The sequence below is a fragment of the Lepidochelys kempii genome, chromosome 12 (genome assembly GCF_965140265.1).
Source record: "Lepidochelys kempii isolate rLepKem1 chromosome 12, rLepKem1.hap2, whole genome shotgun sequence".
Taxonomy (NCBI): Eukaryota; Metazoa; Chordata; order Testudines; family Cheloniidae; genus Lepidochelys; species Lepidochelys kempii.
In genome coordinates, this window is record NC_133267.1 from 2,109,546 (window position 1) to 2,135,666 (window position 26,121).

A 26,121-nucleotide genomic window follows, 5' to 3' on the forward strand; every position below is an offset into this window, starting at 1 on the left:
AGGTCAGCACTGCCCTTTGGCGGCCTGGACCAGTACCTTCTCTCTGGAGCCTGTATGCCTGCTGGCAGTGAAGAGGTTCCCATCACCCTTGCAGCTGGCAGTGGCCCGGGTAGGATCGATACCACTCAAAAACGGCTGCTCCGGAACCAGCCATCGGAGCCACAAGGGCAAACCCTGTGCCCACACAGAGACCAATGACTCCGATCAGACCCCATGCAGTGCTGGGGCCCACCACACTGATCCAACTGCAGGATCAGGGCCTTCGTCTGTTCAGCAGCATAAGCAAGGTACCAGGGTGAGTGTCTCTCTGAGAGGCAACAGGCAACCAACCTGGAGTGCTGCGCATTACACCCCCCCATCACATGCAGACCGACCGACCGACCTCAGGAGGGTGGCTGCACAAAGGCTAGTATTTCTACTGACCTGACCACACGGTGGGTTCCAGAGAGTCCACATTGCTCAGACTCTCCTGCTTGGCCCTCCTTGCTACATGCAGTTAAACACCGACGTGTGGCTGTCCGCGATCAGCTCTGTGCTGATGCAGCGCTAAGCAGGAGATCAGGGCCTAGTGCAGCTAGAAGGGGGTGCTACTAGCAGGCAGGGCATTTCCTCGCTGGGCTCAACGGCGTTTGCTTTCTTAAGTCAGTCCCTTCCTCACCCGTAGCCAGCTGGTGGGCAAGGAGAGAGAGACCGTTTCCAGGAGAGGAGCAGGAGCTGGGGTTGGACTCCCTCCAAATCCCGCTGCTGGGGCCATCAGAACCATTCCCAAATGAGCCAGCAGCTCTCGTGAGCAGGGTAGAGAGGAGCCGTGCCCGACGCGGCTGCCATGCCAGTGCAAAGAGCTAGCACTGCAGGCCCTGGGGTACAGGACACATCTTCTAATCCAGTGCCACCTGTGGGGGCTCCAGCAACACCACAGACCAGCCTGCTGCCTTAGGGCAGCCCGTTCCGGGGCCCAGCACTGGCAGGAACAGAGTGCATGTCTGGGTCCCCCAGTGGGAACGGTTCGCTGTTGAGTGGCTGATGCTACACTGAGAATGCTCCATGTGGGAAGAACCTTCTCTGCCCCAGCGGCCACCTCCCCCTGCCTGAACCTGCAGTCCCACGTGGTACATTATGTACAAAGAGCCCCTCGGGGCTAGGAACGTGGAGCGATGGATTCTGGCACAAGACGGGGATAAGAGGGAAGGTCCTTGCATGGATCTGTAACTGGTTAAAAGACAGAAAACAAGGGGTAGGAATAAATGGTCAGGTTTCAGAATGGACAGAGGTAAATAGTGGTATCCCCCAAGGTGTATTCTGGGACCAGTCCTATTCAACATATTCATAAATGATCTGGAAAAAAGGGTAAACAGGGAGGTGACAAAGTTTGCAGATGATTCAAAACTACAAGAGAGTTAAGTCCCAGGCAGACTGTGAAGAGCTACAAAAGGATCTCACAAAACTGGGTGACTGGGCAACAAAATGGCAGATGAAATTCAATGTTGATAAATGAAAAGTGATGCACATTGGAAAACAATCCCAACTATACATTTAAAATGATGGGGTCTGAATTAGCTATTAGCACTCAAAAGAGATCTTGGCGTCATTGTGGGTAGTTCTCTGAAAACATCCACTCAATGTGCAGCGGCAGTCAAAAAAACACGAACAGAATGTGAGGAACCATTAAGAAAGGGACAGATAAGACAGACAGAAAATATCATAATGCTGATATATAAATCCGTGGTATACCCATATCTTGATACTGCATGCAGTTCTGGTCACCCCATCTCAAAAGAGCTATATTAGAATTGGAAAAGATACAGAGAAGGGCAACAAAAATGATTCAGTGTACAGAACAGCCTCAGTAGGAGGAGAGATTCATAAGACTGGGAATGTTCATCTTGAAAATGAGACAACTGAGGGGGGGGGGATGAGAGAGGTCTATAAAATCATGACTGGTGTGGAGAAAGTGGATCAGGAAGTGTTATTTACCCCTTCACAAAACACAAGAACCCAGGGGTCACCCACTGAAATTAACAGGCAGCAGATTTAAAACAAACAAAGGGAAGTTCCTCTTCACACATCGCAGCGCCAACTTGTGGGGATGTTGTAAAGGCCAAAAGTATAACTGGGTTCTAAAAAGAATTAAGTAAGTTCATGGAGGATCAGTGGCCATGAGCAAAGATGGTCAGGGATGCTACCCCATGCTCTGGATGTCCCTAGCCTGCAACTGCCAGAAACTGGGAGCAGACAACAGCGGATGGATCACTCCGTGTTGCCTGTTCTGTTCATGCCCCCTGAAGCACCTGGCATGGGAAGACAGGACACTGGGCTAGACGGACCATTGATCTGACCCAGTGCAGCCGTTCTAATACTCCCTAGAACTGGCAGGTGTACGTTTAAGGGGCTCATGGAGCTCACAGGCCCAAGCGACCTCTATTTGCTCTTTTAACATCCCAGGTTCCACCCTCCAGTTGGCAGGTTGCATCTTCCCAAATGGCAAGGGCCTCTGTTCACTCCCTCTTCTGCAGGCTGGGCACGCTGCCTCCACGACTGCTCCCAACCTTTACCAGCCCAAGCAGGGAGATGCAAAAAGAACCCCGTTCCCCACAGAGCAGGGACCAGCACCCCCACCCAGCAGCCCTACTGAGATGAGTTTAACTCCTGCGCCCCGTTGTGTCCCACTCACCGGCGAAAGGCACCCTCTGCCCTTTGGGAGAGAATGGAAGGTGCAGTGAGCTTTGTCAGCTCCTTGTTTTTAGAGGCAGGATTATACCCAGTACTTGTAACTGTGAACGCTTGAACACCAGACCCCGGTCTCCCAGGTAAGTGGGCAGTCAGAGAAGCCACCGGTGCTCCTCCATGACTGCTGTCCTCTAGCTGGTTGTGGTAACTCCAAGACCCCACGCACCAGAAATGGTACATGGCCTAGCTATGCTGCCCCATTGCAGCACATACCCCAGGAGTCTACAAGCTGCCAGGGCAGCCAACCCCACTCCCCAAGCACAGCCCCCCACTCTGGAGCGGAAGGGGTTAGACCCACGTGTACTGCAAGGAAGCTTGTTAGCCAACTGGCCAGCCCTGGATATGGCCCGCAGCTCCAGGGGCAATGCTAACAGATATGGAATGATCTGGTCCTTTGCAGAGTTTTCCCTCTCACAGCCCAAAGTAACTCAAGTAACAAAAGGTTTGGGGGAAAAAAATGCGAGCAGAAACCTTGGAAATCTGAGATGAAAACACCCGAGCCGGAGTGGGAATAAACACCCTGCAGCATGACTGCATTACCGCAGAGACCCAGGCATAAAGCGGAGTGGAAATCCAGGGGCTGCTTTTATTTTTGCCAGAGTCGGTGCCTGTTAGAGCAGCGCAGGCTAGGCAGCATTCCGGCTACTTTTATTTGCATTACAGAGGCTGCTGCTGGCTCTGGATTTCCTCACTGTGCGCTGGGGCCTATTCAGGGCCCCGATGGTCAACACTCTCTCCCAAGGTGGGGCCCATGACGCTGTCACTGGGCTCGGTGATACATGGCCAGCGAATCCTTCCAGAGCTGGACTTGGAATCACACCAGGATCAGACCCTGCTTCTGCCGAACACCCAGGTCCCGCTGGTTAATGTGAAACAGCCCACATCCTCCCCCTCATTCCTCCAGTGAGCTCCTGTCAAGCGATACTGTCACCAGGAGGCTGGCTTCCCAGCACAGACTGTAAGACCTGAAGCATCCCATGGCAAGGCACAGCATGCAGGGAAGGGGAAGGCAGGCCAAATGCCATCAGACAGTGCCTCCTTCGCTGACATTTTCAGAAGCCGTCTCCACTGGGTTTGCTCGCCCATACAAGCGCGGAAAACCGCTGGAGTGAAGGCAGAACGTGGAATCTTCTACAAACAATTCCTGGATTTATCCTTGTGTCACCACGAAACAAGGAACCACAGCTGTTTGACAGCTGCCCCAAAAGACAGAGTGCCACTCACTCCGCGGATAGCCCCAGGAATGGTCCCATACGCAGGGCATATTCCCAGCTGCTGGATTTGCAATGAAACCCCTTGAGTTCACTAAGGTGTGTGAGTGTGAGAGATTCACATGCACCCAACCTCCCTGTTGGCTCATTTATTCCACCACATGGGCAGAATAAATGATGGCTCAGGGTTAACTCCCCTCCCCCATCAGGCCCACATCAGGGAGCTGGGGGCGGCAGGATCCTGAAGGACCAGCAGCTTGGGGCATAGGCTGCAGAGAGCCCTTCACACACAGGGGATTCCACTCCTTGGAGAGGGAAACATGCAGCTTGAGCCCTAGATGTTTGCAATCCTGGCACAGCCAAACCTCCTTTCACTGCAAAGCAACATATCAGAGCTTCATAGGGGAGCCCAGCCAAGTCCTTCCTCCCTCTAGATCTAAGAGCCCTTGGGGGAGGTTCTGCTCCTGTTCCATTGTAGCAGACGGCTACTCCAGCACACAAAGCTGTTGGGTATGGATATTTGTACAGGATGTTTTGCCTGTTGAAAGCTTCCCTTTAAGCAAATCAGTTTTTCCAACTGGCCAGATTCTGTGACAAGAACGCCTGGGGCCGACCTGCTACAAACCTCCCTGTGCCCTCTCTGTGCTGCAGTTGGAGGGTGACACCTGGAGCTGACAAAAGCTGCTCTGCCAGTGTCACCATGGAGAGATGGCAGCCGCGCCCGCCTCTCCCGAGCACTGCAGATTCTCGGGGTGTGTTCTACCATCGTTTGATACTCATCCGCCTGATCTACGCTGCGCACCAGACAGACCTTCCCCTCGGAGCAGGGAAGTAGTAACATCTCCCTGCAACTGCCTGTGGACTAAATCAGATAAAGCTTATTTCTACAGACCCAGCCAATGGGAAATGCTCCCCCCATGGGACAAAGCACTAGCAATGATTTTCAGATTCCCACAAGCCCTAAATCGATCTGGGGCTCAGCAGTAGGGCTGAGTGGCTCGAGAAGTCGCTCTCCTCACCCCAGAGCAGAGCCATGAGTCACAAATGCCTCACACAGGGTTATTACTCAGAGAGAGCTGAAAACTGCATGTGCGCCTTTCTAAACAGATATTCATGGGGCTGCCCCAGGGCATCTTGGGAAAGGAGGCATTTCATTTCATGTCACAATTCCTTACAATGGCTCCAGTCACTGGCCCCAGGCATTTTATGCTAAACAAGGGGCCGGCACTTCCTATTACGCCTCCCCATGGACTCCAGGGGAACTTAAAACCATGCCTCACAACATGAAACAGGTGAACCAACTGGGCCAGCGACCCCACATAAGGGGTGATACCAGCACTGTCCCAGGCTGACTGGGACCAAGCCTGCTGCTGATCTGGAGGCCTGGAAGCTAAACCATGCTAAAATATGGGGCTGTGGCCACAGGGTGCTAAAACCACTAGAGAAGGAGGAAGACTTTGGGGACAATGCAGACGAATATATCCAGGCAACAAGGCGTTTGTATATCAGTCACAGAAGCATGGCTTTGATCTGCTGTGTTTGTTCTCATAAAAGAGAGATACCAGGTTCACTCTGTCCCGCAGAAGCTCTGGAGTTTGGCTCTTTGGAACCAGGAGAGCTGTGCAAGCTGGTGGAAAGGCAAATTTCAAGCGAGATCCCCTCCCAGATCTGCATCCACATGGTGCCAGCAGCCTTGTGGGTAATTCTGACATCGCCTGGCTGACTTATAGCAACGTGACTCAAAAGCAACACCTGGTGTGAGGCGATCAGTGAAACCGGTAATGCCAAAGCCCCAAGATGGCCAGGGCAGAGGGCTTAGCACTGCTCCTATTGGAGTCAATGAGAGTTTTACAATTGACTTCTATTGGAGAAGGATTCGCTCCAGATGCAGTAAGTCACCATAAAGCTCTTCAATGGAGAAGCAGCCTGTGTCCAGTTCAGGGGCCGGGCAACGTCTGCGCCAACCAGACTACATCAAAAGTCAGGCCCACCCCATATCTATTTGGCTGCCCGCGGGAAACAAACCTGCCATCTTAGGCCAGTCTCTAGAGTCCATAACTGAAACGCACCACCACGAACCCCACCGAGGAGACGGAGAGCTGAATACTAGCCACACTGGGTGGGAGGACTGTCACCACCACCTTAGGACTGCTCCGCGGCTGGCCAGGGGCTGGGACCTTGTCTCGTTCCCATGTGCATACCCTGGCAGAGTTTCGCTGGGCAAAGTTCACTGCCCCCTGGGACTCCTACTTAGCGCAGCGGGCACTCTCCAGGCCTCTCTGCTCAGCATCCCTGTATTTTGACCATCTGACCTGCATACCTCTTTGAAGAGAGTCTGTCTCCTGTCCTCATAGGTTCTGTAGCCCCTCCCTCCACCCCCATCCCAGAATTTAAGTCATCAATCCCTGGTAGTGCAGGTGTCAGATGATAGACACCTGGATATCATCTGTGATGCCACAATAGACACCTAAAAATGACCAACCCTGCAGATGTCAGAGTAGCCACTGACTCACAGTTGTAAGCAGACAACATCTCTGCATCAGCCTTACTTCTCATGGCAGGCATGGGCCGGATGCTCCTGAAGTGCTTGTTCTTCCTCCTCAGAGCCATCTTATACTGCAGAGAGAGGGGGAGATGTTGCTTTTCAGCATGCAGTGCTCTGCAAAACGTACACAGGACTAATTGCAAGTGGAGAGCAATTCCATTCGCCTTTCTTGAATAACCGGGCCTTGGAGGGGCTGAGATGGCAAAAGCCAAGATTACAAAACAAAATCTGGCAGCTGCATTACAGGCTTTGGGCCTGATACATTTGCATTATAAAATGGACTCCAAATCATAGAATCTCAGGGTTGGAAGGGACCTCAGGAGGTCATCTAGTCCAACCCCTTGCTCAGAGCAGGACCAACCCCAACTAAATCAGGAAGGCTATAGAAATCCAAACACTCCCAGAGAACCACCCAAATCTATGAACGATTGTACCGGCAATTATTTTAATTGTCTTTGTCTGGACAGATCAGCACCCCTTGAGCACAATTAATATTGCTCAGAGCTCAGGGAAAGGTTTAACATCTCCTTCTATTGGATCTTGATTTAATATCTTTAACCCACTGTGTCAGCCTGGACATTAGCATGAAGGGGAGAGAAGGAACCCAAGCCATACCTCCTCAGCTGCAAAGCTTTTCTCAGCAACATCCAGCAGATTCCTGCTCTTCTTTAGCTGAAAATCATCTTCCTCAATATTGTCTGCCTGTAGCACATGAAGATCTGGAGGTTGCTTGGCGAGATCTTCTGCCTAAAACCATTAAGTAGCCCTTGAATGTGCCCTGCCGTGCTTCATCAGGGGGAATAATTTATGTATAATAATGCCCTGCTCCTTATGAGCTCCAGTAACGTGCCATCCATGTTTCTATTGCTAGCAGGCTTCTGGCCTGCCAAAACTTCCCCCTCACAGCCCAGGTGTGGTGCCAGCAGAGCCCACTTCAGACACAGAGACCTGGCACAAAAATCCAGCTGGTGTTGGTTTTCCCCTGGCAATTCCTTACCGCTCTCAGCCACAGGGTGGCTCCTGGCCCTGCACTGAAAGGGGCAGGAGACAAATAGCACCAAAGAGTCAATCCCAGGATGGTGCCATAGCAAGGGGAGGGCAACAAGCCCAGCTGCTCTGCTGGGGAGGGGGAATACCTGGGGGAGAAGCCGGCCTAGGAGAAAAGCAGCGAGAGGAAGTTCTGGAGGGGGCTGCACAACAGCTGCTCCCCGTCACTAGACTGGGCAATGCCCGAGGTCAATGGCCTTGGCACGCCAGGGATTAATTGTGGCTTTAAGTCAGAGCCCTTGGAGAGGAGTGTGGCGGAGCAGTGACTCAGGTCGGAGGCAGGCCCGGTGCCTCCGGGGCCCTTGGAAGGGCGCAGCTGCCTCACCCTGTGCAGACCCTGGAGAGGAGGCAAGAGCCACAGCTCCAGTCTTGCCCTCTTTGAAGGCTGGCTCAGCTGCGGGTGCTAGCCCTGGCAGCTGCCTAGGACTGAAGCAGGGGAGAGTCTTTGCAGTCAGCTGCCCCGTGCCGGGCAAAGCCCAGTCTAGCCCCACCAGTACAGCGGGCACCCTGAGACCCCTGGGCCGCACCAGGAAGTGGGCCATCCATGTGGCCGCCGGCACTAGGAGCAGAAGGGAGAGGCTGTGTGCTCAAGCTGGCACCTCTCTGCCTGGCAGAGCCCCGGAGGAAGGAGAGAACAAACATGGCTACTCACCAGCCTGCACTGAGCACTTGTCAGGTCCTCCAGCACCTCGTGGATCAGCCCGTCGGCCACAGCCGCAATGACAGACAGCCTGATTTCGCTGTGAGAAGAGATAGGGCAGTTAGTGCGCGGCGGGGGCTGAGCCCCCCATCCCATGGGAGCAGTGGAGGGGAGAGGGAAGGCCACAGAAGCCAGTTCCCATCCCAGTAAGCCAGTGCTGCAGCCAGGGAAGATGCAAGAGAACAGGCCAGGAAGCAGGGCTAACCAGGCCCCCACCCGCATCGCACTCATGCTAAGGAGCCGGAATCGCGAGCCTGGCCCCACGGTACCAGGTGTTGCACATACAGCCCCTGCCCCGCAGAGCTCACATCGAAGTACAAGCCAAGCTGGCCTCTAGCCACTGCAGCTGGTGCTGGGAGAGAGCCTGCCAGGCAGCGTGGAGGGCAAGGCTGGCGCTGGGGCGAGGGCACGGGACAGGAAGCCAGGAAAGCGGAGAGGAAATGCCCTGACAGGCTGAACATGGCCCCTAGGATCAGTCCCCAGCCCCGCCGTAGACTCCCCGCACCTCTCAGCCTCCCCATCATGGGGATAGCGAGACCGGCCTCTTCTGCATGCACTAATTACTCCAAGGGGCCCAGAGTCCCTTGCCTGGGCAGCCCCACAGGAGGGGTCAGAGCTCCCCAGCCATGCTGGGGGCGGTGCATCACCCTGAGGGAGTCCCTGGGGCACCGGAGGAGGAAGGTTTATGACCCCCTCCAAAGGGGAGCCCTGCACTGTGGGCTAATCTGAGGGGGGAAGGACAAGGCCAGAGCCCCGCCGCATCCTGCCCTCGCTTGGGTGGCCAGGGGACTGAGGGCCCTAGACCTTGTACTGCCCCATATGCAAGCTCAAGCTGGGCTGAGCTGGGCTGCGGGGGGGGACAGCTGCTCTCCAGACCCAAATACCTTTGATAGTGAGCCAGGAGCAGCAGAGCTAACAGACCATTCCAGCAGCTTGCAGATTCGCCAGGCAGCCCTATGTGGTCTGTGCAACAGACACCCACGAGACCAGGACACGGCCCGAGCACAGACCCCCCAGCCCCGCCAAAGGGAAAGTGGTACCAGGCACCCCTCCGCCGAGCCGCAGGGAGTGGGCAGACCCACGCGGAGGCTGCCTGAACACAATCTGCTCGTGCCAAAGCTGCCGCCCTCACATCACCTGCACTTGGTTCCTAGGCAATGGGGCACAGGCAAAAAGGGGGGAAATCAGAGTCACCTCCCACAGCCTGGGCCCTGTGGCAGAGGAACAGCTTAGCCTTCTGTACAGCAGGAAAAGTGAAGGGATGGGTTCCCAGGAAGCAGCTCCCACAAGACCCTCCGTGCAAATAAACCAAGGAGGGAATGTGAACTGTGGGCCCAGCGTCAATCTTGTCTCAATCTGACATCGTAACTGAGGCCTAGACACCTTGACCCTGGCCTGGTCTGGTCTAGGGCATTGAGCAGAGAACTGGGACCTATGAGTCCCAGGTTCTAGGCCCAACTCTGCCACACGCTCACCATGTGACTGCACCTCCCTGCCTCTGTTTCCCCTTCTATAAAATGGGGACAATGATGCTGCACTCCTTTGTCAGGGGCTCAGCTCCAGCAGTTTTTGAAACACAGGTATGGACTGCCAAGGAGAGAGGATTGTGAGCGCCAAGGATTATTCGACTGGTTAGCACTCACCTGGAAACTCCCACACATGCATCACAAGTGGCTGGGAGCCCAGATCCAGAATCTGCACTGGGAGCCTGGCAGGAAGCCTTGAGCCAGCAGGGAGGGGTAAGGATTTGGGCAGGGCGGGGAAGTGCAAGCCAGGCTGCTCTGGTCCATCTGGCAGGGAGCTGTGGTGCAAGGGGAGGGACAAGGAGCCTGTGCCACCGCCACTTGGGCAGGGATGCCCCGTGCACTTGCTTTGCCCACTCTGGGCTGCGATCACAGAATATCAGGGCTGGAAGGGACCTCGGGAGTCAGCTAGTCCAACCCCCTGCTCAAAGCAGGACCAACCCCAACTAAATCATCCCAGCCAGGGCAGTTTCCCCCTACAGACACTGGGGAGGGGGGAAGCAGGGCTAGATGTGGTATAATGCACCCCTTGAATTGGGAAGCTACATCTGCCCCATGAGGGATGCTGTTATTCTCTGTTTGGATCCGAGATGCGACCCTGCAGGGTGCTGAGGGGTAGATGCTTTGCTCCTTTCAGGAGCAAGCCCCTAGTTCCTTAAAGGGAGATCAAAGGCTGGCGTGAGTGCGAAGCCCAGGCCTGGGCCTGGCCCAGCTATCCTGTAAGAAGGATGCCCGGGAACATCTACTAGAGGGGAATGGGCCGGCATTTTAATTTGCACAGAGGACATGAAATACATTTGCTCAGAGACAGCAAACTAGAGAGGGCAGCCCAGCCTCCCTGTAGGCGCTGGGGAGCCAATCACTGTAGCCGAGAACTGCTGCCGAGCAATTTAGTCCTACAAACAGACGACCCTCTCCCCCACCCTCAAGGTTACGGTGGAAGTGAATGATCAACCACACAGGGCCTGATGGAGTCTGACTCCCAGACAGAATTCACGCACCCAGTTTCCCTGCTACCTCATCCGTGAAGCAGCAGCCCCGGCCTGAGAACTCTGCTCTGATGGGTGCTGACTGGGCTAGTCCCGAGGCCAGGAGGCTGGGGTGGGGGGTGCGAAGAAGGGACTAGTCCTACGTCACAGACTGCCCCACATGTATGGTGCAGAGCCTCTGTGATGCCCACACCCTGACATGCGGAGAGGGGAGAGACTGGTGCCAGGGAGCAGCCTGCCCAATACAACATGCTACCTCGGCAGCCAGCTGTGATTTCAGCTGCAAATCCCAGTGGAGGCCAACGAATGCTGGCCCAGGCAGAGAGCTGCATGGAGGTCCCTGCTACACTGGACTTGCTCACTACACTTCGGAGCGAGCCTGCGCTTCTGCCAGACGAATAAAACACCAGCTCCCCTCTCTTCCTGGGGGAAGGCGGGCAAGCAGATCGGAGGCACGGGCTACTACTGTTTGGCCAGGCTGACGTAAAACTGTGATGAAACGTTACCCACGCGAGTGCCAACTCGCCCCGCCAGCCGGGTCACTGCTCCCAGTGTCCCTGGTTTGCCCTGGGGAGGCGAGACAGGACAGCGCTGGGTGACACCTGGTGCAGAGCCGAGTCAGAATGGGCAGGGCTCTGGACAGCACAGGGCCGGACGGGAATCCCACGGAAAGGAAGGTCCTAGAGCCACAGCTTGGCTGGCGGCCTGCTCGCTGTGCTGCCAGGCTGGCCCCGGGGAGCAGCCCTGGCTAGTTACAGCTCAGCAGCAGCAGGAGCTGCCCCTGCCCGCCCTGCTGTTATTCTGGCGGAGGAGGCTCCCTGGGCTCGGGGCGGCTGCCAGGCCACAGGCAGCCGGAGAAAAGCAGAGGTGGCAGCACACCCAGGGAATCACTATTAAACTCCACAGCTTTCCCACCCATCTCCTCGCCCCACCTCATCACCTGCCTGCTCTACAGCTCCGCTCTGGCCCCACGCGCTTCCCAGGCTCCTCACTCAACGATCCCTTTGGGGACAGATCCTGCGCCCAGTTAGGACAAGGGAGCTACTCTGGGTTTACACAGGCACGCGAGCGTAGAGACTGGCCTTCTGCCTCCTTTTCCCTCTTCAGGGCATGCACCACCACCCTCCCTGCTCTTCCCTGCCCTCTCCCTCTGCCTCTTCAGCAGTCCCCACACCCTTGGCTGGCCTTATTTAGGGCAGGTCTACACTACGAATTACTCTGGCATAACGACGTCACTCAGGGCTGTGAGAAATCTGCCCCCTTGAGCCGGTCGGCACAGAGCGTCTTCATTAAAGCACTTCGGCAGCAGAGCTGTGCCAACGCGGCGTTGTAAGCCCACGCTGCAAGGGACTGGCCGGATCTACCTTTGTAAAGTGCTGCATAAATTCACAGCACGCCAGAAATGCCTCGTATCAGCTTGTTCCTCTGGTGCGGCTATCTAGGATAGAAGTGAAGCAAGGCCAGGCGCCAGCTGAAATAATTTATCTCAGCTACGTGCCATAGCTGCTCCCAAGCAATGGCGGAGCAGCCGCTGCACCTGGCTAACCTGGCTGGTTTTGTGGTGATATTTCAAATGCGTGACAAAAGCCAGAGATTCTCTCACTCACGTTAGCTTGCTGAACACATCAGTGACCAGCTGGTCCAGGACAGCGCTCAGGCTGAGGTGGTCCTGAAGGATGATTCGCTCACAGATCGTGTGGACCAGCCGGTCCCGAAGGCCACTCTTCCGCAGAATTGTAGGACACAGATTCTGGGTGGTATCCAGCACGGCCTGCATAATAGCCTGGGCCATAAATCAAAGCAGAGGAGCAGCACTGAAGGAGGGTCACTCTCGAACACAGCTTGGTCAATGGCCTATGCACCTGCTATGTGCTTAACCCACCGCACGCAAATATTACTCCACGAAGGAATAGCCCTCTACAGCAAACGTGTCAAGAGCAGCCAGAGGAGCTGCTGAGTTCTGAATTGTGGGCTCTCCTCATTTTTAATATGGAGACCACATGCCCCATCATGCAATGCTCCATCTTGATTTGAATGGCCTCCCAGCAAGTCCAAGACAGAACAATGCATGCTGGACCCGTACCCTCCACCCCCCACACTGCTGTATTACAGGTGACCTGCAAAGGAAACCAACAGAGCTTGTGCCTTCTTTCTGATGGCTGAGGGCAGAATGGAAGGGTTTTGTTTGTTTGAAATTCAGGTCTTGTCCTCCTGTTTATCCTGGAGGACTCTGGAGGTCTGGAGAACTAGGTGGTTTATGACATCACAGCTCAAAACCCCTCCTTTAAAGAGAAAGAAATCCATCTTCCTGTGCCATAAAGGAGCCAATCAAAAAGGGCCCAAGCACAATGACCCCTAAAGAGGAGGGGGAAATCTCCATCCCAAGGGAGCCAAAGGTGGTCCTTGGGCTAACAAGTTGCCACGTGGCCCCAAGCTGGCCACAGCATGGGCGGATCCCCTGCCCACCGAAGAGGGGCGGGTTTTTTAAATAAAACAGGTCGGGGTGCAGGAAATGTATCTGCAGCTCATGGCTGTTCCCTTGCAACAGGCAGCTTCCTCATGCCCCCCCCCAGGCCCAAGATCTCAGAATTTAAAAGAATGAGTCATTTCATTCCTTTCCTGGCTGTTGGGGGGAAGCTAAGGGTGCCCTCAGATGGGTACTGCAGGCCTGGCTTTAACCCCTGAACAACACATTTTTGCACACTTTGCACTTCTACTGCAGGAAGAAATCCCCCCCAGATGTGCCCTCTGTCAGCTCTTCCGCACCTACAGCTGCAAAAGTGGATTTGATTGCGTAGCAGCAGGTCCGTTTGAGCCGGAACCAACACTTCCCTCAATGCCAAAGGCTCTGTAAAATGTATAGGGCGTCACAACACAGGCTGGAGCTCAGCCTCACCTGTACAAGCTGTAGCCCACCTCCCATATGCAGGGTGCGAGTCCAGGGGTCATGTGATGGGAGCATGCGACTCACAGCCAGGCCTGCTGGGGAGTTTGATCAGAGACTCTCTCTAGGCTCCCTGGCTGAGGGCCTGTGGAGAGCTGCAGCCAAACGGGGGTGAGTTTGTGTGTTTCATTTTGAACTGTGTTAATACACCAGCCCCCAGGGAGATGTTTCATAGATTCATAGATTCATAGATATTTAGGTCAGAAGGGACCATTATGATCATCTAGTCTGACCTCCTGCACAATGCAGGCCACAGAATTTCACCCACCACTCCTAAAAAAGACCTCACACCTATATCTGTGCTATTGAAGTCCTCAAATTGTAGTTTGAAGACCTCAAGGAGCAGAGAATCCTCCAGCAAGTGACCCGTGCCCCATGCTACAGAGGAAGGCGAAAAACCTCCAGGGCCTTCCAATCTGCCCTGGAGGAAAATTCCTTCCCGACCCCAAATATGGCGATCAGCTAAACCCTGAGCATATGGGCAAGATTCATCAGCCAGATACTACAGAAAATTCTTTCCCGGGTAACTTGGATCTTACCCCATCTAAAAACCCATCACAGGCCATTGGGCCTATTTACCATGAATATTTAATTACCAAAACCATGTTATCCCATCATACCATCTCCTCCATAAACTTATCGAGTTTAATCTTAAAGCAAGATAGATCTTTTGCCCCCACTACTTCCCTCGGAAGGCTATTCCAAAACTTCACTCCTCTGATGGTTAGAAACCTTCGTCTAATTTCTAATCTAAATTTCCTAGTGGCCAGTTTATATCCATTTGTTCTTGTGTCCACATTGGTATTGAGTTTAAATAATTCCTCTCCCTCTCTGGTATTTATCCCTCTGATATATTTATAGAGAGCAATCATATCTCCCCTCAACCTTCTTTTAGTTAGGCTAAACAAGCCAAGCTCCCTGAGTCTCCTTTCATAAGACAAGTTTTCCATTCCTCGGATCATCCTAGTAGCCCTTCTCTGTACCTGTTCCAGTTTGAATTCATCCTTCTTAAACATGGGAGACCAGAACTGCACACAGTATTCCAGGTGAGGTCTCACCAGTGCCTTATATAACGGTACTAAAACCTCCTTATCCCTACTGGAAATACCTCTCCTGATGCATCCCAAGACGACATTAGCTTTTTTCACAGCCATATCACATTGGCAGCTCATAGTCAACCTATGATCAACCAATACTCCAAGGTCCTTTTCCTCCTCCGTTACTTCTAGTTGATGCGTCCCTAGCTTATAACTAAAATTCTTGTTATTAATCCCTAAATGCATGACCTTACACTTCTCACTATTAAATTTCATCCTATTCCTATTACTCCAGTTTACAAGGTCATCCAGATCCTCCTGTAGGGTATCCCTGTCCTTCTCTAAATTAGCAATACCTCCCAGCTTTGTATCATCTGCAAACTTTATTAGCACACTCCCACTTTTTGTGCCCAGGTCAGTAATAAAAAGATTAAATAAGATTGGACATTAAATAAGAATGTTATTGGACACATGAGCCTAGGTGAGGTTCTTGGGGATCTTAAGCAGGAGAAACAGAGGCAGCAGACAGGCCTGATCCCCAGCTGGGTAAGCCCCTGCTACATAGCACCTCTCAGTGCTTTTAGCCAGAGCTGAGCCCTAGGGCAGGAGCGGGCAGCCAGCGGCCTCTACAGCAGGATAGCCTTGCAGAAGGGAGCGCTGGCTGAGAGCCTGCCCTGTTCTGGCTAGCTCAAGAATTGCCCTTGCACGCCTCCTGGGCCAGGCTCTTCTCTCTGTTATGCCAGTGAAAAGCCCAGGTAAATCCACAAGCCTCTACGGAGGGCGGTCGGATTATTTCAGATTCATGCCCAGGAGTTCACAGCACTGTAGATCCAGGGAGCTGGCGAAATGGAATCAATCGCACAGCAGGTGGGAGACACAGGAAGAACAACAGATACAGCACAAAGTCTGGGGGGAAGCTAGAAAAATAAAGGAAAAGCCTGGAGCTAAACCCCTTCACCCTGAGGGGACGTGGGCGACGGCACCAAGTAAATGCATCGTCACCCCCAGCACTGGCAAGTGTTCCCGCCTCAGGCTCCCAGCCTCGCTCCCCTATGTGTTCACAGCTCTGCCTGCCAGCTGCACCACTGAGCACCCAGTCAGGGGCAGACCGATGGACTCAGCTGCCCTCACACCTGGCCTCACCCCCTTCACTGCACGGCTAATTCAGGGCACCCCGGAGAAGGGAAGCGAGCAGTGACGTGGAGGCAAAAGACGAGTGCTCAGCACCCCTCTGCATGGCCAAAAGGTGCGAGAAGGGGGTGAAGTGAGGGAGATTGTCCCTCCCGACAGGCGCTCCTCCAGCCTAGCAGAGGCACCAGGAACCAGCCGCGCTGCCGTCCTCCCGCTTTACAAGCATTGCTCAGCCTGTTGCATCTGATCACGCCAAGGCAGGTGGCATCACCCAATGCACCACCTTGTGGCTGATCGGCAAGAACCACGGCACCCCCTGCAGTCCAGCCACCTACCTGGATCTCCCGGCTGCAGGCCTGCAAGGCTGCTTCAGTCAGACATTCCAGCTTGTGCTGCAGTTGGCAGTTCTGGTACGGGGTGTTCCCGGTCTCATACAGGAGCGGCAAAAGCTGCGATGGGAAGAGAAATCCCAGAGGTGAATGGACACAGACAGCCCCCACTCTCCCCAGGAAGCTTTCCCCATCAGGGATTTAGCAGAACCCTCTGAACCCTTAGCCCTTCACTGCAATAGTATTTGCCACTTCACATAAAGCAAGCCTTAGCCAGGGCCTCCCCCTCCCCCACGGCTCTGAGTATGCCCTCAATCCTGCCCTGCTGTCCCAGTCCTGGGCTTCCCACAGCTCTGCCAACACCTGTCACTCCTGACCCCCAGCCTCCGCTGTGGCAGCCCTGGGCTTCCCATGGCTCTGCTCACGGCTGCAGGTAGCGAGGCTCCCTGAAGCACGGAGCGCTACCCAAGGTCAAAGGGTGGGGCAGCTTCACGGCCTGCCCTGCAATCTCCACTTGTCACCCTGAGCTGGGAGCTGAACCTGCCGCTCCAGACGCTCCCGGCCTCTCTTGCGTCTTGAGCTCTCTCTTTAATCCCTGACTCCCTCTTGGCTCTTTGCTGATCGCTCTTTATTTCCTGGCTGCTGCCTATTCCTCTTCCCCTAACAGATAGTGTGAGGGCAGGCCACATTGCTCCCTGGATGCTGATCCCCTCCTTATCCCTTCTGGCTTCTTCACAGCGTTGACAGCATCATCTTGGATTAAATCTCACTGGAGCCCTTCACCGCCGCCTGCCCCCGGAAGCCAACAAGAATCCTCTTGCGATTATCCCACTGCAGAGACATCTAGGCACTGAGTACAGCCATTAATCCCTTGGGGTTTGAGAACCTGCCTGGGTAGTACCAGCCCTCAGCAGAGGGGGCTTAGTGCCAGGAGAGGCAGAGAGAAAAAACTACCACCACCACTGAAACAGGTGGGAACCAACACAGGGACCGTTCCCTGCGGGGCCCCCTTCCGGTGTCTGCTGGAGCAATGGATGGTCAGACTCGCTGCGGGAACTGCGAGAGTTTTTTCCTACAGCTCCCAATAATTGTTTCTCAGACGGTACAAGGGGCTGACTGTAAAGCAGGCAGGAATTGGAGCTGCTGCTGCATGGGCCTATCCAGGAGCGAGACTGGCTCCAAGGAACAAGGTCCAAAAGACACCTCTGGGGCTCTTCCCCAGGAGTTGCACGGACCCCTGTGCTCACTCTGAGCCGGTGTGGAGGGTTTCTCTCTTAGGAACAATCCCCGTCAGTTCCCCTCAGGTGGGAAGCTACAGACAGCGCCGTCTCAGCAAAGTTCACACACGCCAGCATGTCAGCTAGGATCCCTCTCTCCTGCATTACGGTGTGCAGCTGAAGGAGAGTGCGGACACTGCTCCAGCCCAGGAAACCAGGGTGGGTAGCTCCCCACTGCGGAGCCAGGGGCCCAGAGCAGCCACCCTGACAAACTCCTCTCGCAGGGGGCAGAGGCAAGGCCCTGGCCATGGGAGTGTCCAGAGTGGTGTTTGTTATGCTGATGGTTTCCTGGCCAAGCAAAGGGGTTTGTTTTACTAGTGGCAAGATTATTAGAAGGATTTTTGCCACCCATTGCTGAGATCAGCCTTCAAAGTTTGAGAATTTCCTTCATTTTTTCGGTAGTTTCAACATGGGGGGGGGGTTGTGGGGCACAGCTGCCTGCCCAAGGGGTGCAGGGGCAAAGCCCCTGGTGGTGTCACTCTCCTCAGGACCAGCCCAGGAGAGGAGGTCCCTCCCTAGGGATGTGACAAGGTCTGCAGGAAGGGAGGCAGGCAGATGGACCGTGGGGAGCAGCACATACCGGGCATCCCCTGGCCCTCTCTGTGGCTCTCCTGAGGTGCAGATGAGAAGATCCCCATCTCTGCAGATCCCAGGGGCGCACAGAAGCAGGCAGCCTCTTCGTGGGAGGGGAGCCCCGTCCCTGCAGATCCCAGGGGTGCACGGAAACAGGCAGCCTCTTCATGGGAGGGGAGCCCCGTCCCTGCAGATCCCAGGGGCGCACAGAAACAGGCACTCCCTGCATAGGGCACCCGGCGCCTGATGAGCCTTCAGAAGCTTGCTGGGGCCTCCAGTCTGTCCTTGACAATAAAGGGAGACTGGTGGGGCCCCACGTGAGAGAGTCAGGAGGCCAGTGCACCCCAGGACCACCCACAAGCCTCTCTCTGGCTGCCCCTCCCCCTGGGCCACCAGCCACCCAGCGAGCTTGGGAAGAATGCCAGCCTCCAAATGACCCCCTGTAGGCTCCTCAGGATCTGCCACTCCCCGTAAGCATGGGGCTGCGCCAAAGAGATATGGAGGCTTGCCCCCACTCCCCCGTGTCACAGAGAGTCTATAATGAGCAGTGCATGGACGGTAGGAGGGGTGCAATGCCAGGATTCTGCTCCTCCCCGCCCCATCTGTCCTTCCCCTGTCCCCAAACTCTCCTCCGCTTCCAGCCCACACAAAGCAGCCCCGTAGCAGACCCAACAGAGCGGGTACTGAGATTGGCAGGGGCCTTCAGGGGCTCAAGAGCCATGAAGCTCCTCTCCCCCATTAATACATGAATCCAATTAACTTGATTTGCTCCCCACTCTCCATGCCCAGGCTAAGATCTGGCAAAGAAAATTCTCCTCCTCCTGGTTACGGGTAGCGAGCACTTTAATCTCAGTGGGCTCATTTACCAGCAGCTTACCTGATTGCCCCCAATCATCATTCATGCTCGATTTGTGCCACCCCCCTCCCTGATCCAGTCACATTTCTAGCCCTGCACCCCCTGGGAAAAACCCAATAAACCCTTCCCTTTAACCCTAACCCTTCCCCTTCCCTTTAACTCTAACCACTCCCTTTAACCCTAACCCTAACCATTCCCTTTAAAAGCAAAGGAAAGTTTTGTTCTCCAGCAGCCATCCTATTTGATCCAGCTGTGAGTCAGGCTCATGTTACTGGTCACAATCTTACTGGCTTTTTAAATCAGAGTTAATCTTTTGGCCCCCTGCGGAGAACTTGGCTAGGGTAATCACTTGCTGGTTCTGGGCTGCGGCCAAAGACTTGAGAAATTCTCTGTTTTGAGGGTGGCCATGGTCCAGGTCATGGCACAGCTGGAAGAATGACTCAGCCTCCGCCCCAGAGCTAACGTCCCAATGGTCCTTTGTCTGTGGCACCAGAGCCAAGGAGCCAGTTTGGGGTTTGTCGTGGAAGGATTTGACTCCGCTGACAATAGCGCGGCTGGGCCTGGCTGCAGCCTGCAGCTAAGGAGCAGCTGGGCTGGGCCTGGGAAGCGGGAGGACAGAACACACAGAGCAACAGGCACAGCTTGGAGACTCACACTGATGGACAGGTTTGCTTTCCGAATTGCTTCTTCTGCACAGAAGACACTGGCTTCCACCTCTCGGCCCAGACAGGCACTCAGGATGTCAACGTGCTTCTGTAGGCTGGTGCACATCTCATTCACCATCTAGAGCACAGCACTCGCGTCAGTGTGTGACTCACGCACACCCGCAGGCCCTCAGGAAAGCCAGCCTCGGTGGCAGAGCACAGGGCTGGGCGGAAGCAGACCCAGACTCTCCCTACCTCTGACCTTGGCAAGGCCAGTTAACCCCTCCGTGCCTCAGTTTCCCCATCAGGAAATGGGGTTCATGGCACTCACCCCGGGGCTGGGAGTGGTCCTTTGTTAGTGTGCAATGCATGCCGAGAGCCTGGATGGGACAGCCTATGGACCCTCCAATCGGGATCAGACAGGCTGGGGCCCCAGCATATGGGCAGGAAGCAGGCTCAGAATCAGCAGTGGGGTTTGTCCGTGAGTTACCCCTGGGATCCCACAGTTCTCTCTTCGTCCGGCCAGGATCCCTCGTTCTTCCCCTGTTCTCCCAGACCATACTGTCCCTCCTCTGGCCTGGCTTCTCCAGGCTCTCCCCTGCTTCATACCTCACCCAGCCTTGGCCTGACTCTCTTCCCTCCATCCCTCCCAATGGGCCACTCTTCTTCTTCTTCCCTGATCTTCCTTAGAGCCCTGTCTGCCTTCTTCCCCCACCCCTCCTTAGTGCCACGTCCCACGCCCGCTTTCCCCGCACTACCCTGCAGTGATCCTCCTCCTCCCACCCCAGTCCCTGACTCTCCCCTGGCCAGGCAAGTCTGCAGCAGGGAGTGTGCTCACTACTGCCACTAGGATGGCAGGCATGCAGGGACAGCACTCAGCCCCTGCCACCGGAGGGACTGCAAGGAAATGCACACAGAGCGTCTAAAGCACGCTGGAGCCCATGGGGAAGCTTTCCACCACTGCCGTGGGCTTCCAGCAGGCCCTGCATGTACACAGATGTCCAGTGCGCAGGCAGGTACTGGACTTGACGGCTCATTGCCTTGGCTGGCAACGCCCACGCCCTCTGGCCGACCCCTTACAGAGAAGCAGGCAAGCGTGGCTGGCCCGGAATCCTTCTGACCTGTTCCGAGGAACTGGTGACAATTCCCTGCTGCAGCCGGAAGGTTTGCTTAGGCAGGGTCCGCCGCATCTGATTCCTCGCCAGGAAAGACTGCATCTGCAGCAGGCAAGAGGCCCAGTTAGCAGGAAGGGTTGGAGGCTGAGCTGAAAGGACCAGTTCCCACCGCATGCCAGCCCCAGAGATCTACCTTGTGGACAGCCTCCTCCGTCTTCTCCGGATTGCTCCGATAAGCCTGAGTCATGTCGCTCATGGGCAAAGGCATGGATCGCAGGGTGTAATTCCTGGGGGGTGACACAGCTGGAGTTAGCATCACTGAAACAACCTGGACTTGGCTGTGCTTGCCCCAGCTCCACAACGAGAACAGAGCTGGGATGGGTCCGGCGGGCACCCCGCCCCCCGTCCATTCTGAGCCCACCGCATCCCCACAACACCTTGTGCTGCCGTCCCACCCACAGGGGACGGGGGTTGTTGCTGCATTCATCCCCCACCAGGCAGAGAGCCCTCAGCACCTTTGCAGACACCTACAGGCCACTTGGCAACCTTCAGCCTGAAGGGCCAGTACTAAGGGCAGAGAGATTTCCCCACCAACCCACAATGGCTCCGTCTGTACCCCTTTCAGCTGCAGCCCCACGCAGGGTGAACTTCGCCTCTGGAAAACAAACTGACTTGGTTCCGAAGTCTTGCAGAATTGCCTGGGTAAATAACAGCGACACGCTGCACTCCTATAGCACCTGGCCACTGAGGAGCTCAGAGCCCTTCTCCCTCTCAGGGGGCTTGCCCATTTTATTGGCCTCGGCCCCCAAATGGCCACCATCCCCAGGCGGTCTGAGTGCCTCTCAACAAGGAGGTTAGCTCCTAGTCGTCCCTGCAGGGAGAAAGTTATTGGCAGACTGGACTGTGAGGGGGACGGTTCAGTGATTTGCCAAAGGTCTCACAGGAAGCATGTGGGAGAGCGTCTTCACCGTGGAGTGAAATTCTTATCCCCATCTCGCAGGACTAGATCTGAGGGGCAGCGCCACACCCGAGTTCACACAGCATCTGTCATAACTATAGAGGGAAGGGTAACCACCTTTCTCTATACAGTGCTAGAAAATCCCTCCTGGCCAGAGGCAACCTCCTGTTACCTGTAAAGGGTTAAGAAGCTCTGGTAACCTGGCTGGCACCTGACCCAAAATGACCAATGAGGGGACAAGATACTTTCAAATCTGAGGCGGGGGAAAGGCTTTTATCTGTCTGTGTGATACCTTTGCCAGGAACAGATAAAGGACGCAAGCCCTCCAACTCCTGTAAAGTTAGTAAGTAATCTAGCTAGAAAATGCATTAGGTTTTCTTTGTTTTGGCTTGTGAAATTTACTGTGCTGGAGGAAATGTGTATTCCTGGTTTCGTGTCTTTTTATAACTTAAGGTTTTGCCTAGAGGGATTCTCTGTTTTAAATCTGCCTGTAAGATTATCTTCCATTCGGATCTTACAGAGTTGTTCTCTTATCTTTTTTTGTTCTTCTAATAAAGTTCTGTTTAAGAATCTGATTGGGTTTTTGGGGTCTTAAAAATCCAAGACTGGTTTGTGCTCATCTTGTTTATTCTCAAGCCTCCCCAGGAAAGGGCGTGTAAGGGCTTGGGGGGGATATTTTGGGGAAATAGGAACTCCAAGTGGTCCTTTCCCTGATTATTTGTTAAATCACTTGGTGGTGGCAGCATTTACTTAATCCAAGGGCAAAGACTTTGTGCCTTGGGGAATTTTTAACCTAAACTGGTAGAAATAAGCTTAGGGGGTCTTTCATGTGGGTTCCCACATCTGTGCCCTAGAGTTCAGAGAGGGGAAGGAACACTGACAACGTCAGAACTGGGCACACATCCCTGAATCTCCTCTGGCCGCAAGACCCCCTCTCTCCTAAATCTCCACAATGCTGCCAATTTTCTATTGCACGGACACAATGCTCAAAAATGGAAAGTGAAGCAAACCCAGACTACGTCTGTCTTTCCCCCATGTAAAAGAGAGACTGTGATTGGATGCACCGGCTACATTATACTGTGAAGCCATGAGACGGCATCACAACTTTGTGTGCCTTTGGGTTATAGATGGTTTAGGGTCACAACTTTGGATCCAGGCTTGGATCAGAAATCTCTGATCCAGCTTCCGCCCCATCTCCAGTGTGTGCTATTCATTGTAATAGAGCGGTGATTTTCAACCTGGGGATCCGCAGACTCCCAGGGGTCTGCAGACTATGTCTAACATTTCCAGAGGGGTCTGCACCTCCATTCCAAATTTTTTAGGGGGAAGTAAATGAAAAAGGTTGAAACCCACTGTAATAGGCAGAGAAATCCAAAGGAAAAAGGTAGAGGACTTCAGATTCCCAGCGCCTGTATGACCTTGCTTCCTCCCCACTCTCCAATGCATTATCACTTCCCAGCTCTGCACCACAACCAAAGTGCTCGTGGGAGAAGAAATCCTTTCACGGTCTAAGTGGGCATTTTTTCTGTAAAGCCTTTGGAGGCGCCTCACTGTCATGCTGTATGCGGGCAGCAGGATTGTTTGCAGGAAGGCTGGTCCAGTGGGTAACGCACTAGCTGAGGCCCTGGGAGACGGAGCGTCTCTGCTCATCACAAACTGCTAGGGTGACCCCAGCAAGGCACTGAGCCCCGAGTTCTCCATCTGTGCAATGGGGATAATAGTGCCCTGCCCACAGGGCTGCTGGGAGAGCTACTGATAAAACGCACTGTGTCAGAGCCACGTGTTATTGACACCACGAGCCACGGAGCACAAGGCCGCAGGCCTCATCCGGGTCAGCCCACACGCTCACAAGTGACTCGTGATACTGGGTACCCAGCTTGTGACACTTTGAAGGGTCCCACTTTTTAGGGCTGCAAATTAGAACCTTTTAAGGCGTCTCGTCTGGGGAAATCTAAAGATAGCGGCACTCCCCCGTCACTAGCACCTTGGGGTTTGTCCGCATGAACACTTAATTCACGGCAAGCTGGCAGGTAAATCCACCATGTGCTAACCTGTCACACACTAGCTGTCAGCGTGGACCACGCTGCCTCGCACACGAACAATGTCCTAGTGTGCTTTAATCTATGCCCATTTCAAAGCTAGGCAGATCAAAGCGCACTGCAGAGCATCTAGCGCAAAGCAGCAGCAGGTCCACACGGACACATAGGGTACATCTACACTGCCAAAAACCCCACGGCTGCCAATCTCAGAGTACAGCCCTACAGATTCAGGCTTGCACTGTGGTGCTAAAAATAGCCATGAAGCAATTCGGACTCTCAGCCCCTCAGATCATCCTGTCTGCCAAACAGGGGACGGGCTGAAGCTTAGCTCATTAATGGTCAAGCAGCACTCTGAGATCTGTGGCTGCAAGATGGTAGAGAAGGGTGGGGCATAGCACTCGGTTACACGGGCTCTTCCCAGGCCTGCCTTCTAGCTACAGCACCTTGCACATCTCAGTTTCCTCTCGCATCTGGCTCATGTCCTGCATCCAACCAGCTGCCTGCCCACCCTCTTCCCACATGCAATTAACGAGGCTTCACTCCACCACAGCCAGCACCTTGCTTGCCAGAAGCAACACGCTCGACACAGCCTGTCCCCACTGCCTTGATGGTAGAAAAGCCAACAGGCCAACCCTCATCCCAAGGGCGAACCCACCTGTGCTCTAGCCTCCTGGCATCTGACTTAGACCCTGCTGGTTCTGTTAGTATCACCTGTCTAGTTTCACAGGGTTAGGGGCTGGCGGGAATCCCTTCCGTGAACGATCCCAAGGTCCCAACATAGAACTCCCTACTAGGCAATGAAATCTGCATGTCACTGAGGAGTTAAAGCACATGCTTTACACCGTCCCTACCTTTCCAAAGCACGGGCAACATCAAGGAATCCATGGGCCGTGGTGTTGTTTCTGTCCCAAATTACTGTCCTGGGAAGAGAAGAAAGAGGGTGAACCCCAGTGAACAATTCCCCCTTGCAAGGCACTTGCTTTCAGCATATTAGAAGTACAGATTTGTCTGAGCCAGGAGGTTGCACTCCAGATACAAAGTTCTCCAACATTCAGCAGCTCAGCCCACTCCAGAGAGAGGGGCTCACTGCACAGATTGGGTCAGATCCTCTAGCCCAGCAGCTCTTAACCTTTCAAGACCGTATACGCCTTTCAGCAGGCTGATTTGTCTTGTGTAGCCCCAAGTTTCACCTCACTTAAAAACTCCTTGCTTACACAATCAGACATAAACATACAAAAGGGTCACAGCACACTGTTACTGACAAATTGCTGAGTTTCTTATTGTTACCATATAATTATAAATCATAATTATGATTATAAATAATTGTTACCATATAATTGGAATACAAATACTGTACTTACATGTCAGCGTATAGTATATAGAGCAGTATAAACAAGCCATTGTATGAAATTTTAGTTTGTAATGATTGCACTAGTGCTTTTTATGTCGCCTGTTGTCAAACTAGGCAAGTATCTAGTGTGACAAAGTTCCTTCTCTACCTTGGTGGGTCTTGCGCTTATTGGCGGATTTGCTCGCCTTGGAGCTTCGCGGCAGCCCTCAGCTTGGCCGTTTTTCTGAACCCACAGTCCAGGTCGACGACTCCTGTGTCTGACCAGGAGTTGGGAGGATTTGGGGAGAACCCAGGCCCGCCCTCTACTCCGGGTTCCAGCCCAGGGCCCTGTGCAATGCAGCTGTCTAGACTGCCTCCTGGAACAGCTGTGTGACAGCGACAACTCCCTGGGCTACTTCCCCATGGCCTCCTCCCAACCCCTTCTTTATCCTCACCACAGGACCTTCCTCCTGGTGTCTGATAATGCTTGTACTCCTCAGTCCTCCAGCAGTCCGCCTTCTCACTCTCAGCTCCTAGCGCCTCTTGCTCCCAGCTCCTCACACACACACACCACAAACTGAAGTGAGCTCCTTTTTAAAACCCAGGTGCCCTGATTAGCCTGCCTAAATTGATTCTAGCAGCTTCTTAATAGGCTGATTAGAACACCTGCAGCCAGTCTTAATGGTCTCCAGAAGGTTCCTGATTGTTCTGGAACCTTCTCTGTTACCTTATCCAGGGAAAAGGGACCTACTTAGCCTGAGGCTAATATATCTGCCTTCTATTACTCTCCTATAGCCATCTGGCCCGACCCTGTCACACTAGATGAGATGCTGTACCCTCTGGATGACCTCTGTGTACCCCAAGGGGTATGCATACCCTTGGCTGAGAACCACAGCTCTAGTGTAATGAGCAGCTCCTTCCTGAGCTGCTCAATCCAGGCCAAGGTTTAAGGAGATCCTGTATGGCCCATAGGCTGTGTTAGTCTAGGAGCTGGAAAACTCCAGGGGCTGACTGAGTCAATGAGGAATTCTCCTTATACAGAGCACAGGCCTGTCTCTTCTCCAGCATGAGGGACACTAAAGACCTGAACTGCCCTCAAGTTTTGGGGGGCTGAGAGCAGGGTTTTGGCTGGGGTTTAGAATGGTG

At 54.1% G+C, this 26,121-nt stretch overlaps 1 protein-coding gene across 1 annotated transcript in view; it reads right to left on the bottom strand.

Annotated features, from left to right (window-relative positions):
- CARMIL2 (capping protein regulator and myosin 1 linker 2) overlaps nt 1-26,121 on the bottom strand; it is a 134,949-nt gene that overhangs the window by 36,397 nt on the left and 72,431 nt on the right. The window contains exons 20-28 of the mRNA XM_073307100.1: nt 24,497-24,565; nt 20,842-20,935; nt 20,655-20,750; nt 19,544-19,672; nt 16,190-16,303; nt 12,350-12,525; nt 8,183-8,270; nt 7,099-7,230; nt 6,488-6,554 (exon numbers count right to left, since the gene is read on the bottom strand). Of these exons, the coding sequence (XP_073163201.1) occupies nt 6,488-6,554; nt 7,099-7,230; nt 8,183-8,270; nt 12,350-12,525; nt 16,190-16,303; nt 19,544-19,672; nt 20,655-20,750; nt 20,842-20,935; nt 24,497-24,565 (965 nt within the window). The remainder of the gene's footprint in view (nt 1-6,487; nt 6,555-7,098; nt 7,231-8,182; nt 8,271-12,349; nt 12,526-16,189; nt 16,304-19,543; nt 19,673-20,654; nt 20,751-20,841; nt 20,936-24,496; nt 24,566-26,121) is intronic.